The sequence below is a fragment of the Ctenopharyngodon idella genome, chromosome 5 (assembly GCF_019924925.1).
Source record: "Ctenopharyngodon idella isolate HZGC_01 chromosome 5, HZGC01, whole genome shotgun sequence".
NCBI classification, from domain to species: domain Eukaryota; kingdom Metazoa; phylum Chordata; class Actinopteri; order Cypriniformes; family Xenocyprididae; genus Ctenopharyngodon; species Ctenopharyngodon idella.
The window spans coordinates 3,783,330-3,803,167 of NC_067224.1; the positions used below are offsets into that span (position 1 = coordinate 3,783,330).

A 19,838-nucleotide genomic window follows, 5' to 3' on the forward strand; every position below is an offset into this window, starting at 1 on the left:
CTGCAGTTGCATAAGCCAGCAATATGTGTGTAATGTAGACTATGAGTGTTATGCGGGCTGTGGCACAGTGGCAGAGAGTGTGTTTGTGTTGTCTGAGCTAAAGGGTGTAGCTCTGTTCCTGTAACTTGATTTGTGATGCAGATCTTTGAGTGTCTTTGTTCAGGATCCAGAAATCACAGCCTCTACATGATTCACATACTAATTTTACTTGAGCTTTTTCCTTCACTCATCCTGTTTTGTGTAAACTTATTTTCACCTAGACTACAGTATCAACTACTTTTGTTTATGTGTAGGCTATTCAAATTTGTACATACGACACAGACACACAGACACAGACACACAGACACACACACACACACACACACACACACACACACACACACACACACACAATATCCCTCAGGGTGCGTTGCTGACTAGCCCATGCTGCCCCCTCATACCAAGCTGCTGATGCCTGAAATACATTGGAATGTGTTTACAATGGGAAACATGCATGTGCTGTTACACTAACCCAAGAGAGAACAAGTGTGGGTAAAAATATGTTGTAGGGATGTACAATATATTAACATATTTTTAGCAATTTTATAGTTATTGTTATTCAGTCTCATTTACAAGAGCTAATAATTGCTCTGTTCAAAAACCTGAAACACTGACACTTAGGCTTAGACATTTAGATTCATGCTTTTATCATACGCTTTTTATCCAAAGTGACTTACAAACTAGATAAGAGGAGAAATGCAGATAAGATTTTTTTTGTTTGCTTGCTTGTTTGTTTGAATTTCTGAGTGTGCATTGATTTAAAATTGAAACAAAACAGATTTTTTTCCCCCTTATTATGACGTACACTGATGAGCCAAAATATTATGAGTCGTAGGTGAAGCAAATATCGTTGATCATCTCCTAACAAGGCCACATATTAAAGGGGACCTATAATGCCCCTTTTACAAGATGTAATATAAGTGTCTGGTGTCCCCAGAGTTCGGTTGCTCAACAATAACAAAGCTGGAGAATCTCACGCAGCCAAAATGAGGATTGTCAGTAACGGTGTTCAGCCTTACATTGTTCAAACCGAAGTCGACACTGATGGAGAGACTCAGGAACAAGTTACAACTTTGAAACTGGACGTTTCTGAATGGTTAGTAGGGGTGTTACGGTACACAAAACTCACGGTTCGGTACGTACCTCGGTTTTGAAGTCACGGTTCGGTACGGTTTTCGGTACAGCAGGTGGGGACAAAACTAAACATAAAATTGCTTTTTTTTCCCCACTTTTTTTTAAACAGTGGTTTACTGAACAAATTGTGTTTTTGTCTTTAAATATATTAAATTAAATTATAACTAAAAGTTTCTTAAGGATAAAAAAATTATCTCTGCTAATGCTATAAACTATGTAGGGAGCCCTTACTTGAACATTATGCTACTATAATATTAAAGGTTAACAACTGAGCCCAAACTATTAGCCTAAATTCAATTGCTTTTTATTTTTAGATAAAATAATCAACACTCAAATAACAAATTGTAGGCCTATGCAAACATGTAAGCTGCACCTAAGGCAGTTTTTGCATTAACTTCTAAATGTTTTTACTCCGATTCATTGTTGAAATATAATCATTTCTACACAGTGGCTGTCATTTTCACAACAGATCTATTTAAACATTCATTAAATAGCCTAATCAGGACATCACTAAAAGGTTAAGTAAAATATAATGATTATATAGGCTAATACAGTGCATATATTAAGTGAAAGAGTTCATTTCTCTAGCGAACTAACAAACTTTGGACAATGAATGGCTTTTCTGAGGCAAATGCTACATGACATTGTTTACAAGCTTTCATTGATGTCTTTCCACCGTTGAAACACTGATTGAGTAATTACACGAGATATTACCGTTTCAGTAAGTTGTACTGTATCTTTCAACATACCTTCAGATGTTCTTTCATTTTTATTCTGTAATTAGTATTAAAGAGGAAGAGAATATCGCATTCACTTGCGCTGCCAGTTGAACTGAGGCGCCTGTACAGTGATCTGTCACAACGCATCAAAGCACGTCAAAATGGCATTTTCTGTTTAAATTTCGTGATTTTGTGGAGTGGACAGAATTTGAAGGATGACACTTTGTTTCTTATCGAAAGTAACAAAACGCAGAGCTTATTGCGATTATTGGTGGTAAATGGTGGTTAGGCTACAGTGTTGCAATGTAATGCTTCGGTACACACGTGCGCCGAACCGAAAGCCCTGTACCGAAACGATTTGGTACGAATACGTGTACCATTACACCCCTAACGGTTAGTGGATAAATTTATGTAGTTGATTCAACTCATCGACTAGCATGTGCCATCATGTTAATCTTTTGTGCAAATCCGGTTGAATTGACCCTCGTTTGTGAAGCAGTCCGGCGTAAAATGACGGCATGTTATTTTTTTATTTTTTTTAAGATGAAAGAATGCGGTTTTGTAGATGCTAGAAATGTGGCTTTCAAATGAAAGGTTGGTAACAACACTCTACTACAACAACTCTTCCTCTTCACTAAAGCAGCCCAACATGGCCTCACCCCCTTTGTTTTGTGTTCTCGGGGACAGGGTTTATGTACATTTTGGGGTTTGTGATGTCATCAACCCAGGAGAAGGTCGTTGTAGTCCCTTCCAGCCATTTGTTGTAGTCCTTAAACAGAGAATTCTGTAAAAGAAAATATCTCCCTTTGCATTGAACTTTGAGTGTTGTAACTTTGCAGATGTTGTTTATGCTCAAACAGCAACATTACACACTAACTAAAGTTAAAAAAGTGAAATCATAATCAAGGACCCCTTTAAGGTCTGGGTACATTAGATGGTATACAAACAATCAGTTCTCGTAATCAGGAGAAATGTTGGATGCAGGAGAAATGGGCAGGAATAAAGATCTTAGCGACTTATGGCAAGTGCTACTATGCACAATTCAAACAAAATTCTAATGATGTTATGGGAGGAATGTGTCACAACACTCTCTGCTGTGTATGGGGCTGTGTATGATGACCCCTGTCCACCGTCGAAACCACCTACAATGGGCACGTAAGCATCAGAACTGGACCTTGGAGCAGTGGAAGAAGTCACTTGGTCCGATGAGTCCTGTTTTCTTTTACATCACGTGGACGGCCGTGAAGGCACCAGGATAGACTGTGGGACGGCAAGAAATCGGGGGAGGGAGTGTGATGCTCAGGGCAACGTTCTGTTGGGAAACCCTGGGTCCGGCCATTCATGTGGACGATATAGCAAAAAATATGATTACTGTAAATAATATAGATAATTAGATAATTATTACATCTATGTAATGATTTTAGAGGTAGAAATTTGAGTAAAAACTGCAAAATGTTAACATTTGTAAACCAGTCATTATGCTACACAGATCAACATTTTACCTCATTTTCATTTTCTCTGTGTTGTTGTTGTTGGCTTGGTTCCTTTTCAGGTCATTGAGGAGGTTTGTTTTGTTTCCTGCCTTGTTTGGAACTGACAACCAAATGTTAAGCAGTTAAACTGTTTTCAACATTGATAATAATAAGAGACTGCTTTCAAAAACATAATTTGTAATGTTTCCAAACTTTTGACAGGTACTATAATTCCTCATTTTCACTGGGTCACAGTGTGTTGACTGCGCTTATATGATCGTACAATAACAGTAGCAAGTGTGAATGCACTTTGTGTGGTGGAATTGGCAGAATAAGCATCGTTTTCCTCTGTTGTTTGCTGGTTTCATACGTTTTATTGTATCTGTTGTAATGCCGCACAGCAGTAATTAGCATCTTTTATAGTAACAGTGGGTGTTCCTTGTTTTTGTTGTAGTTAGGTGGTAATAATGTCCTGAGGATGTTCCCATAGTGTGTGTGTGTGTGTGTGTGTGTGTGTGTGTGTGTGTGAGAGATTTCTCTTGAGCTGACAAGTGTACACGGCTCATTGGCTGCTGGCCAGACTCTCATCCTGATGCTGAAGACACCTTGTTGTAAACCAGTTGTAAACAAGTGATGACATATGGAGAGCGGAGAAATAATGTGAGAATGGTTTCGATAACGTTGTGGTGATTATGATACAAATGGACAGTGCTTATTCCTCGTACTTTAATATTTGTAATTATCACAATTAATGTAAACTTAATTTTCACACTGGCAGATCAGATCAAATAATCATGATCAGGTGATTATGTAATAATCATGAACAACATATGTGTATGTGTGTGTGAGAATATATGTGTGTGTGTGTATATATATATTTCTTGTGCAACAGTGAGGATGAAAGGAGGATGAAACTGTTTCTGTTGTGAGAGTGCTGGAGACAGTGGAGTGAAGATAGCAAACTTCAGCCAGACAGCAGGGAGTTAGCTTGACCAGCAGAGTGTTCTCTCAAGGCTTCCAGGTTCCTAATTAATCACTCTGTAAGAGAGAAGGGTAAACAGAAGGAAAACAGACTTAGTGAATGTCTGGTAGATCAAGCCCAGCCCTGCTCTTTCTTTACTGGTGTTTATATGGCCCCAGTGATGAGTGGGAGATGATATCCAGGTGTGTTGATTGTTGGTCAGCTGCTCCGTGTGTGTTGCCAGGGGCGACTGATATCGGGATGGTGGTAGTCTGCCACTATAATATAATATAATATATAATATATATATGTGTGTGGGTGTATTAATGTATATATGTATACACATACATACACCGACCAGGCATAACATTATGAGCACTGACAGGTGAAGTGAATAACACAGATTATCTCTTCATCACGGCACCTGTTAGTGGGTGGATATATTAGGCAGCAAGTGAACATTTTGTCCTCAAAGTTGATGTGTTAGAAGCAGGAAAAATGAGCAAGCGTAAGGATTTGACTGAGTTTGACAAGGACCAATTTGTGATGGTTAGAGGACTGGGTCAGAGCATCTCCAAAACTGCAGCTCTTGTGGGGTGTTCCCGGTCTGCAGTGGTCAGTATCTATCAAAAGTGCTCCAAGGAAGGAACAGTGGTGAACCGGCGACAGGGTCATGGGCGGCCAAGGCTCATTGATGCACGTGGGGAGCGAAGGCTGGCCCGTGTGGTCCGATTCAACAGACGAGCAACTGTAGCTCAGATTGCTCAAGAAGTTAATGCTGGTTCTGATAGAAAGGTGCCAGAATACACAGTGCATCACAGTTTGTTGCGTATGGGGCTGCATAGCTGCAGACCAGTCAGGGTGCCCATGCTGACCCCTGTCCACCGCCGAAAGTGCCAACAGTGGACACGTGAACATCAGAACTGGACCACGGAGCAATGGAAGAAGGTGGCCTGGTCTGATGAATCACGTTTTCTTTTGCATCACGTGGATGACCGGGAGCATGTGCGTCGCTCACCTGGAGAACACATGGCACCAGGATACACTATGGGAAGAAGGCAAGCCAACAGAGGCAGTGTGATGCTTTGGGCAATGTTCTGCTGGGAAACCTTGGGTCCTGCCGTCCATGTGGATGTTACTTTGACACGTACCACCTACCTAAGCATTGCTGCAGACCATGTACACCCTTTCATGGAAACAGTATTCCCTGGTGGCTGTTGTCTCTTTTTAGCAGGATAATGTGCCCTGCCACAAAGCAAAAATGGTTCAGGAATGGTTTGAGAAGCACAACAGCGAGTTTGAGGTGTTGACTTGACCTCCAAATTCCCCAGATCTCAATCCAATCGAGCATCTGTGGGATGTGCTGAACAAACAAGTCTGATCCATGGAGGCTCCACCTCACAACTTACAGGGCTTAACGGATCTGCTGCTAACATCTTGGTGCCAGATACCACAGCACACCTTCAGGGATCTAGTGGAGTCCATGCCTCGACGGGTCAGGGCTGTTTTGGTAGCAAAAGGGGGACCAACACAATATTAGGAAGGTGGTCATAATGTTATGCCTGATCGGTGTGTGTATATATTATATGTTTGTGTGTATACAATTTATTCATATTTTGATTTTGCTTTTATTTCTTTATTTTAAGTTTTCATTTTAGTTTCAGTTATTCAGTCGTTTTGTACCTTTTTTATTTCAATTTTAGTAATTTTAGTTCTTCAACTTTTCATTTTAGTTCAAACTTGTTTTATTTCATTTAGTTCTATTTTTCTAAGTTGTGTTTAGTAGCTGTAATTTTCATTTACGTTTTTAATTTAATTTTTATTTTATTGCAGCTTTATTTCATTTTGTATTAAAACTAATAGTGTGTTTTAGTTCACAAAAACAACACTGCTACACTGAACAACAATTTATAAGGTATAAATCTGAAACTGTCTTTGTGTGACTAATTATTCAGCAGCCGATGGAAACGTGACAAGAATGCGTACACTCCCAAGCCTTCACTAGTAGTGAGTGACTATCCTTTCTTTCCAAGAAAGAAAAAAAAACCCAGATATATTTAGATATATTTCTTTATTTTTTATTTATTATATCTGTTTAGTTTTTGTCAGGATGCTCAGCTACTGTTGAATGGCCATCAAAGGAGGTAAATGCTTTCTGCAGCCAGATGGTATAATTACGGCATCTGCCAGCATGGGCTAATATCATGACAACCGGCAAAACTTTGACCCCTTGGTCATAACGCAGAAATGTTTATTGTATCAACCACCATTTTTGTGTTCCTTCCCAGTACATTCTTAATTTTTACATCCTGAGAAATGGATTAACCTGGTATGTTATTTCTCAGCCTTTAATAAGTGGTTCATGAAAAACATTTTTATGATTTTGTGAATTCTGAACGTTGTTTCCCTTGTCTTACAGGTGCTGAGTAGTTAGGCTGCTGGTTGTCATGGCGTCATCCTCGGTGAAGGTGGCGGTGCGTGTGCGGCCTTTCAACAGCCGAGAGACAAACCGAGGAGCCAAGTGTGTGATTCAGATGCAGGACAAGAGCACCTGTGAGTGCAACACCAACACACACACACACACACACTGTTTTTCTTTCATTTTATACTTTAATTTTTCTGTCTGCATTGTGTTTAAATACAGTAAGATGAGAACTTGAATACTACCTTATATCTGTCTTCCAAAAAAAAAAAAAAACATTCCTTTCAAGTGAATGCATAAATTCCAAACATTTTATCCACTGCAGTTCATGGAAGTGGATTTTTTTTTTTTTTTTTTTTTTGAGCCAAAGTTACAGTATGCTTCTTTTTGCTAACTGATAAGTAAACATGCATCAGCCTGTTAGTTTTTAAAACATTTTGCTCTTTTTTTTTTTTTTTTTTTTTCCCACAAGTCGCCCTGCACATAATTTGTTGCCACAATTGTGCAGTATGATCATAACATTTCCAGAATCTTATTAAATACACTTTAGGGGTGCAATTGAAAATTTATCAAATAATATTTTTTCAAACTAAATTTAATAATTATGTAAATATTTATAGGCCTGCTTTAAACTATATATATTAGTTTAAAGCAGACCAATAAATATTTACATAATTAAAATAGAGTTTGAAGCAGAAATATTGTACCTGTTCTTTTACAATCAATCATAAAATAGTCAGAAACATTTAGTAAATGTTGGCAGGAGCAGCAAGAGCAGCCTCTTGGAATCTGTGGGAAGAAATGGTATCAGTAGGCTTATACTAATATTCATGTTTGCAATGTTACAAAAACAGCTTTACCTTGTGCCATCTCGTCTGTCAGACATTTAAGTTTCAACCTGTCAAACAAAAAGCGCGACCACTGCTGTGACGCTATACAGGTGCTGGTCATATAATTAGAATATCATCAAAAAGTTCATTTTTTTATTATAAATTATTTTTAAAAATGAAACTTTCATATATTCTAGATTCCCTACATGTAAAGTAAAACATTTCAAAAGTTTTTTTTTTAAATTTTGATGATTAGAGCGTACAGCTCATGAAAGTCCAAAATCCAGTATTTCAAAATATTAGAATATTTCCTAAGATCAATCAAAAAATGGATTTGCAAAACAGAAAAGTTCAAGTTCTTTAAAGTATGTTCTTTTGTGCACTCAATACTTGATCGGCAGGACATATTACAGCAAATGACTTGCTCCTAGCACAAATTACAGCATCAGTGAAGTGTGGCATGGAAGTGATCAGCCTGTGGCACTGCTGAGGCACTATTGAGCCTTCAGATCATCTGTATATTGTTGGATCGACTGTTTCTCATCTTTCTCTTGAAAATATCCCATAGATTCAGGTCAGGCATATTGGCTGGCCAGTAAAGCACAGTAATATCATGCTCAGCAAACCACTTGGAAGTAGTTTTTGCACTGTGGGCAGGTGCTAAAGTCCTGCTGGAAAAGGAAATCAGCATCTCCATAAAGCTTGTCAGCAGATGGAAGCATAAAGTGCTCCAAAATCTCCTGGAAGATGGCTGCATTGACTCTGCACTTGAAAAAACACAATGGACCAACACCAGCAGACGTCACGGCCCCCCAAATCATTATTGACTTCAGAAACTTCACACTAGACTTCAAGCAGCTTGGATTCTGTGCCTCTCCAGTCTTCCTTCAGACTCTGGGACCATGATTTCAACATGAAATGCAAAATTTACTTTTATCTGAAAAGAGGACTTTCGACCACTGTTCACTGTCCAGTTCTTTTTCTCCTTAGCCCAGGTAAGATGCTTCTGACGTTGTCTCTGGTTCAGAAGTGGCTTGGTAGTCCTTTTCCTGAAGATGTCTGAGTGTGGTGACTCTTGATGCGCTGACTCCGGCTTCATTCTACTCATTGTGAAGCTCTCCCAAGTGTTTGAATTGGCTTTACTTGACAGTATTCTCAAGCTTGCGGTCATCCCTGTTGCTTGTGAACCTTTGCCTACCCAATTTCTTCCTTCCAGTCAACTTTGCATTTAATATGCTTTGATATACACTCTGTAAACAGCCACCCCATTCAGTAATGACCTTCTGTGACTTACTCTCTTTGTGGAGGGTGTCAATGATTGTCTCCTGGACCATTGCCAAGTCAGCAGTCTTCCCCATTAGTGTGGTTTCAAAGAACAAAAGATACCCGGAATTTATACTGTAGGGATGGTCATTTAATGAAACTCAAATGTAAATATTCTATTATTTGAGATACTGGATTTTGGACTTTCATGAGCTGTACGCTCTAATCAACAAATTTAAAAAAAAAAAAACTTTTGAAATGTTTTACTTTACATGTAGGGAATCTAGAATATATGAAAGTTTCATTTTTTAAAATAATTTACAATAAAAAAATGAACTTTTTCACGATATTCTAATTATATGACCAGCACCTGTATAGTAAACAAAAAAAGAAAAAAGAAAAGAAAAGTAAAATGTGAGACTACCGACATTTTCCTATTTGTACAGTAATAGTTTGATAGGAATACAATGTAATACACACCTTAATGTCATTCAGTAAGGTTTTCTCTTAGAACAAAACACAAAATGGACCGTTGGCAAATGTACCCAGTTTTAACTGGTTTGGCACAGACCCAACATTGGGTTACATTGACCCAGCACCTAGCATCATTTGTATTAACAGTTAAAACTACCTAGCTCCAGGGTAAAAAATATTAAAAAATAAATAACCCAGTAAAATAACCAAAGAGGCTAAACCCAGCATTTGGGTTAAAAAACAAAACAACAACCAAAAAAAAGGATCTTTTAGTGGTGTATATGGGTGTGTGTATGTGTATATATGAAGAGTTTGATTCCAAAACGCAATAAATCCATTTTGATTAATTTGAGTAAAAAGGTGTTTTCTTTACCAAGAAAGAAGCAAGATGAAAACCACTATTTTCTGTTTCAAACTTTCACATAGCATCTTTTGGTTATAAAAATATTAAACATTCAAATCTAGATTTTGAATTTTAAAGGTTTATTATAAAAACAGATTTTTTTCCCAAAATGCAATTAATCCATCAATATAAAAGTTATTTTTCATATTGAAAATACACAACAAAGTAAGTTGATTTCACATATATGACAGCCTCTAAACTTTGTCAATACTAATCTTATATGCAGGCATTTGACTAAAAATGCATTCAGTCGTCGCTCCCAAAATGAATTCAGCGGGTCATCTTGTTAATGTTATAAATGAATTATGTCTCCGTTTGTCATTACGGATTAAAGAGTATCTTGCGCCACAGCACGGTTAAAATAAACACATTTGCCGAGTACGTTGGTTTTAAAAACGGCTTTTAAAAACTGTTCATGATTCAGTTTTGGGGAACGTGATAGAAGTTTGATGCTGTCGTGGAACAAGCAACAGCCGGCATTTTTCCATTACATTTCGATGACTTGCGTTTCTTCCCCACCGCAGAAACCACTACAGGTTCATCAATGCCGTCAAAATTATTATTTTTTCTGTTTTTGTTGATCACAAAGTACAAAGTAGATAAGGAAAACTAGGATGCCGAATGTATTCAGAGCGCCGCCATTACGTTTACAGTGTGTGGAATGGTGCGCTGTGATTGGTTGAGCGGATATATCGCATTCTGCAGAGAAGGGAGACTGGGACTTTTAATTATTAACAAAAGCCTGAAATACACAGACTACAAAGACTCTTATTTTGAAATGTATATGCTTTAGTATTGCTAGTTGCACATTAAAAAAGATGAGGGAGATAAAAGCTGCTTTCACGTCATGTCATAGTTACCATAATTTCAAGATGGTAACACGTGACATTCTACTCGGAGCTGTTTACGTCCTCGGACTGGTTACGCATTTCTACAGCCACACTATCAACACCTAAATGAATCTGCATCAGTCAGGTGGTACAGCGGTCACGTGGTGCAAATAGGAGCTCTCAGAAAATTCCCAGCTTACAAGTTGTAAATACGAGCTCTACAAGGACGCGGGCGCTCTTTACAAGTTGAAATCTCGTAATTACGGTAATTATGACATGGCGTGAATGCACCGAAAATATAGTGCACTCTTACAACCATCTACAACATATTACAATATAAACACCATAAAGTGAACATTATCATAATTCATCAACAGTTAATCATAAAGAATCGCAAGCCTGTAAATTGCGCAACAGCGCTCATGCTCGTGCTTATATTTATTTAATGAAATCATAATCAAAAAGTTTAATAATCACATCAACAGTATAGCGATCCCTGTTTTTCCATCCCCAGATTTAATACCTTTTAAAATTATCATTAAGACTTTTTTATACCATTTTAGACATTTAATCATTTTTTTGTCGTTTCATACTTATATATTATATTATTTTATACATTATAGCTAAATATTTTATTACATGATCAAATATTAATTTCATCATGTTTTCGTCTCTCTCAAAGATTATAGTATCTTCAGCACTTTTTAACACCTTTTATGATGTTTAAATCTATTCCATGTCATTTCAAAACATTTTCTCTAGATAAGATAACTAGTAAACATAAAACATTGTGTGACAATCAAGCATGATTTCATTAGTACAGTCAACTCAATGGCAATAGATAGAGTTGTGATCCTGAAAAATCATGCTTCACACTTTTACTAGATACACTCCATGAACTTTTCCATTGTAATATCCAAAAATACTTCTGTCTCCACCCACACGTTGAAAGGGGGAATTTCTGAGAGTTTGGAAACACGCCTCCAAACCACAGTCCTAAACCGCTGTAAAATCCTGCCGTTCGCAGTACTGGCTGCCAGACCTCATATTCCCGTCTTCCTCTACACAGCATTTCCACCTCACTCTCTCTTCCACTGCATCCTGCAGCACCACCACTGCATTTGCCTTACCCCTCTCTCACTCTCTTTATCTCTCTCACTCCCTCTCTTTCTCGCACTCCCTATCTAAAGAATCTGCCGGGCTGGCAGTCTGTTTGGTTTGACCCCCCTCCAACACAAACACTGAGCTGTGTGAGCTCAAGGCAGCAGTGCTCCATTGTTACCCAGCAGTGCTTTATTCTGCTGGGGCCTTCTCCACCCTTTGGCTTCCTTTTAATGACCCTGCTCACTGGAGTTTCACTTTTACACTCATCTCAAATTAACTACATCAAACTGAATTTTTTAGAGAGGACAAAATTGATCTGGATCTGGTTTGTTTTTAGCATCATGTCCTTACTAAAAAAGCAAAATCACAGCTAACCACAACATGCAATACCCCTCAAAATAGTGGTGGGAGAAAAATATTATGCTTTGATGCATCCCAATTCTGAATCGATTCTTAAGAAATGCAGAATTGACTATTAATTTTTAACCACAGTTGCACATCGCGACGGCACATTTGTGTGCTAGAGACAGTTCTGCTTGCTGCCAATTCCACACACAAAAAAACCTTGAATAGTATCTAAATATAGTTTGGAAAGGGTAATGCAAAGTACATGTACAAAGGACTATTTTTTACTGTGACTGACTGTGATGAAGCGTTTCAACAGTTATTTACATTCTATGTATGTATGTGTCTGTATATATTGTGTATATATACTGCTTAACTAATTTATTAGACCAACAAGTTAGATCACACAAAAGTTTCATCAAAAGCAAGTCTTTGTGAACAACTAGAAACTATGTGGAAGTCAGTAACAACAAAGACTGTGGAAAAGTACATAAAAACAATGCCAGCAAGAATGCAAGCTGTTATCAAGGCCAAATGAGCCCATATTATTTTATTTTTAGGGGTTCAAGCGCGTGCCCTATTGTAATTCTTAAATTTTCCAAGGATCAGCATTCTCCCCTAAAAGTGATCGGGCAGACCAAACCGTAAGTCATAGAGACTTGAAACTTTGAAGGCTGGTAGTACTCAAACCGCCTACAACGTCACCAAGACTCGCCCCGATCGGCCTGACGGGGGCGCTACAGCGGTCAAAAGTACGAAATGGCTCATAACTCCTGAACCATTAGGCCCAGGCTCAAGTGTCTTAAATCGTTGGAATCCTTGGCTCAAGGCGGACAAGATGCAGGTCTCGGATTCACGCGATTTTTCGGGTATTTTGGGGTTTTTTTCACTCAAAAAAATTGATCGGGCAATAGGTGGTGCTCTAACTGTCAAGAAACCTTTAAAAACCATGTTTTTCCTTACTAAATTGCCTGTATTGGCTGTAAATGGTATTTCCATCTATGATCCAAGTGCTTACATGCTATAATAATTTTTATAATTATTTACTTTTTTACGCATGTGCTTAAAGGCCTTAAAGTGCTTGAACCCTGATGATTGCTATATATTGCTATAATTTTTTTTATTTATTTTTTGCTGTTATGTGCGAATAAACACATATTTAGTTGTTTCAGTTTGTTATTTGCCTAATAAATGACAATAAAATGTTTAGTTTTCTTTATATTATGACAGGTGGTCTTACATATATATATATATATATATGTATATATATATATATATATATATATATATATCCACAGTCAAACCAAAAATTCATACATTTTTGATATATTTTATATATTTTACCAGTGGGTGCAGGACACTATAGTTCATTTTTGTAAGTGAGGATAGCAAAATAAAGTAAACTGACATATTATACCCAAAAATTCTTCATACAGTGGATTACCAGTAAAATTGATAAAAATCTGGAACCAAAAATTATTCAGACACTTTGACCTGACTATGTTTTGCTTAAGTGTTATCTGACATAATTAAGATTATTTTTTTCTGACAGTTTAACTCTGAGATCTTGTCATATTTTATTACCATTTTTTAAACTATAGTGAATAAACTGTATTAATGAAAGAAATGTTCAAGGTGTCTGAATAAATTTTGGTTTAACTGTATATAGTAGAAAGTCTTAAATTTATAAATGTCAGGGCATTAAATCTTCCATGCACTGTAAAAATGTACATCTGCCTCAATATTTTTTGTCCTGTTTTCTTATACAAATATCTAAACATAATTAAATCAAGATACATGTACTTGAGATGCAAAATGATAATGTGAAGTATTGGTTACTTGGTAAATTGAGGTCATGCTTAAAACAAGAACAAATAACTATTAATGACATATTTTCCCTTTGAATTAGGTTGCTTTTTCTGAGCCCATTGGCAGAACATAACTTCATATCTCATGTCATTTTTGCTTCTCACATTAATGCATCTTGATTGAAGAATCTTTAGTCATTTGCACTGGAAAATAAACCAAAAATTCTAAGAAAGAACATCACTTGTTTGCAATATGATGAGAAAGTACAGTAAAAGTTATTTCCATATTGTAGTGTTTGGGAGCATAGGTATTCAGCCCTTAAGATTCCCTACGTTTTCTTTAATTGACCTTAAAAAGGTCTTTGAAAAAAGTCTTAAGTTTACCTTCATAAAACCTGCAGAAACCCTGTATTTGCTGTAGTCTCCTGTTTATCCCTATAGAAGTTTGCCCATTAAATTGATGCCACTTTATTTGATGTTTTGTTATATATATCTGTGGCATTTAAGTGTAGTTTAAGTGTAAGTACTTTTGAGGTCTGTATGAGATGTTTTGTATGCAGCTATGTAGAGTGCGAGTTTTCAGTTTTCACTGAGTTTTTATTGTGTGCAGGGCCTGGTAGGGATACGGTGTCAAAGGTCATTCTAAAGCTACTGAAAGAAATGTGTATGGAGGGGAAGCGCTGTGGCCCTGCAGTGTTTGCAGAGCTGGGATCTTTCCAAGCTCATTATGATGGCTAGACAGGACTGTGTGTTGACATGACTTGGGAAATTGTATCTCCTAATGAAAAGCCTCCATTGCTCCCTGATACTCTCATTCAGTTCAACTTTTAAGAAGCAAGGAATGCTTGCTAGTAAATGTAAATATTAGACAAATAGTTCTGCTCTTGGATGCTGATTGGTCAGTACAGCATTCCAGACATGCTAAATTATATAATATAGTAACAGCTAGGGGTAGGGGGGAAAATTATTTCACACATGAATCGCGATTCTATCTTCCGCCGATTTAAATCGAATCACAAATTTTGAAAATCGATTTTCTAAAAATGTATTAATGACGTGATGTTGGTACAAAGGAGGCGAAAGTCACCCAGGAGAACAGTTCAGCAGCTGGACAGATTAGAGGAGTGCACAGGCTTGCAACGGAGGAAGCATTATGAATGAAGCTTACTTGACAACAGCAGTTACTATATCAGTAACTTAATGAATAAAAAAATAGCCTTAAATAATGTTTAGTTACAAGCTTCTCTTGCGATCCTGCCGTGTACAGGTACTTTTTACACACAAAAAGCGCATTAAAATACCCGCTTATAAAAGCGAATGAACATATCCTTTCATATGAGATTGAAAAATAATTATTCAACAAAACTTAAGTTTAATTACACCTGTGAGTTGTATTTAATATCAATCGAGGGCACAGGATTTCTTTTACATGGGGGCGGGGCAGGGCAAGAAACGATTTTGAATCAAATCGTGACCTCCAAGAATTGATATGAATTGAATCGTAAGATTCTAAAAGATTCCCACCCCTAGTAGCAGCTATGACACCTGTGTCCCTGTGCAGCATGCATAGAGGGGATGTGCAAAACTTCAAATGTTATAAATCTACTAGTCTGTGGGTTATCTGAACAATTAATCGACTAGTATGTGTTCAGGAATCCCTGAATATTTAATAGAATGCACCAGTGTATCTGCCAATAATCGATATTGGCCGATAAAAGCAATAATTTTCACTATCGGCAGATTGTTTAAAAACAGCCGATGATCAGGCCGATTTATATCCTGTCAATCAAAAGAGGGCGGAAAAAAACGTGTCAGAAATACTCTGTGAGGAAAATGTAAAAGTGATTAATGTATTTAGATAAGTCACTCAAGACTGTGCTTTATTGAGAATATAGTCACGGCTGAGGGTTTGCAGGAACTCCACTGTGTTTTCATGTTTCATGCATCTCTTTGTCTTTTATTTCACATTCATATAATATTTCATAAAGTATATTATTGTAGATCATTTTTAGTTTCCAAATTTGCTCTTTAAAAATATATATATTATATTATATTATATTATATTATAGTATCATTAGACAGGAATTTTGGTCTAAATTATCATTTATTTACTTGTTTTTACCTAAAAAATACAGTTGTATTTACCAATACTGTGTGTGAAATTAGTGTGCTGAATTATTTGTATGTCTTACAGGTATTACTAATCCCAAACAACCCAAGGAATCACCCAAGAACTTCACGTTTGATTATTCATACTGGTCACACAGCTCAGTAAGTTTGAAAAACTTTTTTTTTTTTTTTTTTAATTGTATGAATCTATCAATAATAATAAATTCATTTGTATAGTGATTTCAAAGCAGCTTTACAGAGAGTTACACTGTAACAAAAAGTGATATGTTAATGTATAAGATGTCTTAACGTGGTTCTATTATGCTTTTTTTTTTTTTTTTTTTTTTTTTTTTTTTTTTTTTTAACATGTTCAACTTTCTTTAGTGTGTAATGTTGCTGTTTGATCATGAAAAATGTTTGCAAAGTTATAAAGGTCCCTCCAGCGGGAGTTGTTTTCTATATCAGTGTCACTGTTTCTGAACTCCCTGAACTGCCTCCATTGTAGTCTTGAGTTTTCTTTTGTCACAATATTCCTCATTTAATTAATTCCTGCCCAAGGCACATGCAAAATAAAGAGGTGGGACCTGGTTGAGTTAGTTAGTGATGCCTCAAAAACGTTATTATTAGTCATGCCACATATTATTGCATGCAATCGCAAACAGTACACAAATGGGTCCATCAGTTCAAGACTCAATTTTATGATTGTTAGTATGCACAAATACTGTATACTCAAAAGTATGTACTTTCTGATTGTACGAATGCACATCAGTGACGTGCAGCCCATATTAGCTGTGAATGCTCTGCATACTCGAGATATCAATTAAAGAACCACTGATGCCACTGATGTACATGCACATTTAGTTTGTTGAAAAGTATGTGAATTGGGCCTTATCAAACACTCTCACTCTTATCTTCCTCAGACATTTGTCTGAACACAGAAAACTCCTTCTGACTGTCCCTGTTTACTGTGTTGCAGGAAGAAGACCCATCCTTTGCATCTCAGAGGAAGGTGTATCAGGACATTGGCGAGGAGATGCTGCTTCATGCTTTCGAGGGCTATAATGTGTGTATCTTTGCTTATGGACAGACTGGAGCAGGGAAGTCGTACACAATGATGGGAAAACAGGATCCTGGGCAGCAGGGCATCATACCACAGGTGTTTATATGAAGATGGCATGAATGAAAGCTTCCTGCAACAAGTCATTTTACTATCCACAAGTGAAATGCACAAAGCAATGGAATCACAGCCAATCAGTATATATTTGATGTTTAATGTAGAGGCTATGTGAGATTTTAAGTGAGACTTCACTATAAATGATAAAAAATGATCCAAATGACTGAAAAATGTTGTAGTCTATAGATGAGCAAAACTATATTTTTCAAGTCTACTAGTAGGTGGGTCTGAATGACTAGTTGATTGGTCTGTGTTAAAAGTGCAGTCAATATTTATTTATTTATTTATTTATTTTTTTGTGGCTAATTTAAAATGTTTGCACATAATGGAATGAACAGCACTTGAGAAATGTCTTTGCATGAGGAATCAAATATTCTTTGATCTTTTCACATACTGTACTATTCTTTGTACTAGAATTTACTGTAAGTTTCAGACCTCACAAATTTGGCAAAACGACATAAGCCAGTAATAACAGTGAGCATCTTAAAGGAGATGTAGCACCAAATCCAAACATTTCTGACAGGGGGTCAGAATGAGATTAGTTTGCAAATGTGGCTGTGGGGAAAAAAAAAAAAAAAAAAATCTTATTAACCTTATAAATAGATATCAAGGAACATACAAAAATACTAATAAAAAGGGACATCATGACCACTTTAAAATCATGTTCTTGCTTATACCACTACTCACAAAATAAATAATTATCTGGACATGAAATATTGATTTGGCCTATACATTATCTCTAAGCATTCTACTAAGAATAAAATAATTCATTACAATGTATAAAACAATCAAAATGGCAACAAGACGAACACTACAACAATATTACAGTAATATTAATACAGAATTTCTTTGATTTAATTTTCAAAACAACTGATAATTGGGATATAAGATGGCACCAGTTCAGTTTGTATGAGAGTAAGTTTGTAAGAGAGTGAGTCTGTGGTGATACAAGAGATATGAAAGTAGAAAAGTAGGTTCTGGAAGTAAAAATTCTATTCATTTTCTCCATAGAGTAATTGATTTTTAACGTTTACTTATAAACCGTTAAAGACAGCCCTTGTTAATCGATGGTATAGGCTATGCTTTTGTTGCAGTGTTAATTTTGGCAGCCATTTTTGATTTAGTCTAAGTCTTTATCTTCAGATGAAAATGCTCTTTAGTCTTAGTCACATTTTAGTCATTTTTGTCTTTTAGTCATTACTTATAGTCAAACTACAGTTACCAACATTAATTTTGATAGCTATTTTATTTGTAGTCTTTAGACAAAATAGTCATTATAATTTTTCTCTTTAGACCAATTCATTTAAGCTTATGAAAAATTTGAATCAAGGTAACGGGCTGTAATGACATTGCACTCTTAGCAGTAGCACTTGTGCAATTCTACATATTGTGCAATTCTACAGATCCCTTTTCAGTGGTTTCTAGAGTGTCGCACCCCCTGAGGGATTTAACATCCTTCTGCGTACCCTCTCTTTTCCACTTAGACTGCAGTTACACCTTTTCCATTAAGGGACAGTATTTGCCCTCTTAAATCGATTTTTCCAGAGCATTTTTTTACCTTTATAAGTACCTTTATAAAATAAATAATGCTTTAAATAAAAAAATAAAAAATCAATAAATACGATGATGATAAAAACGAAGTGATACTTTTAAATATTACATTAAAACTGCCAGTAGGTGGCGGTAAGTCACTGATTTTATGAGTCAATCATCGAGTCTTTCATTATCAAAGCAAGTCCCAAATAGCATGTAGTAATCGGCCCGAGCTCGGCTGCCTCACGGCGCCTGCGGCTCAGACTCGGCATTGGCATGTGTTAACTGGGCTGATTGTGGCCCGCAGCTCGCTCTGGCACATGTGTATTTGTTACGGATGTAAAGCACTGGGCCAATTTCTGTTCACCGTAACTGGCCCAACTCTGGCTATAGAGATCTGGCCACTTCTGGCAATGACTCGGCTTATGTTCACTCACAGATGGTTACATAAGCAATAATTAACATAAAATTGTTTTAAAATTGACTTTGAATTTGTCAAAAACAACATATCTGCGGTAAAACCTAATATAATAAAAGTGCCATATAAGACAGAACATTCTCTAATATATATATAATGTCAAATCTATTTAAAAGTAATGTAGCAATTCATTCTTTTATCCGCTTTTATGTATGTTAAACACATATCAGTCTCGTCTTTTTTCGTCAACGATATTGCATGCGTTGATTTAGTCACAGTTATCGTTTAATGATATTGGTGTCATCTCTCATCTCTCAGGTCGTCAACGAACATTTTTCGTCATAGTTTTCGTTAACGAAATTAACACTGTTTTGTTGCATTTGCAACTTAATTTTAAATAATCATGCTTAATAGTGGAATTCTTGGTAAAAAACTACATTACCCATGATTCTGCAGAGAAATTTCCACCAATCAGAGAATTACAAAAAGCATATCACATCAAAAGAGCTTTTTAGTGCCTGTTCCCTTCCATGAAGCACTGCGAATGACAGAGTCAGTCTCCCTATGCTCTCAAACAACTTAAAGGTTGGAGCAGAAACTATACAACCTCGGCGTCCATTTTCAGACCTTCCCGCATTCTATTATAATGTGAGTCCTAAAGCTCTTGCCTGATCATAACCCATCTTTTTCCACTGATATTCCCCTGAGATTTTCTTTTTTGTATTTAAATCCCCCTCTTACACCATTGTCATACACCATCATTGCTCACTGTCATACACCATCATATGCCCCCTAATGCT

At 36.6% G+C, this 19,838-nt stretch overlaps 1 protein-coding gene across 4 annotated transcripts in view; it reads left to right on the forward strand.

The window, feature by feature from the left end:
* kif1c (kinesin family member 1C) overlaps positions 1-19,838 on the forward strand; it is a 60,177-nt gene that overhangs the window by 17,121 nt on the left and 23,218 nt on the right. For all 4 annotated transcript variants that reach the window (XM_051893413.1, XM_051893411.1, XM_051893410.1 and 1 more), the window contains 3 exons: positions 6,745-6,878; positions 15,999-16,075; positions 16,890-17,069. In XM_051893413.1, the coding sequence (XP_051749373.1) occupies positions 6,773-6,878; positions 15,999-16,075; positions 16,890-17,069 (363 nt within the window). In that variant the 5' untranslated portion in view covers positions 6,745-6,772. The remainder of the gene's footprint in view (positions 1-6,744; positions 6,879-15,998; positions 16,076-16,889; positions 17,070-19,838) is intronic.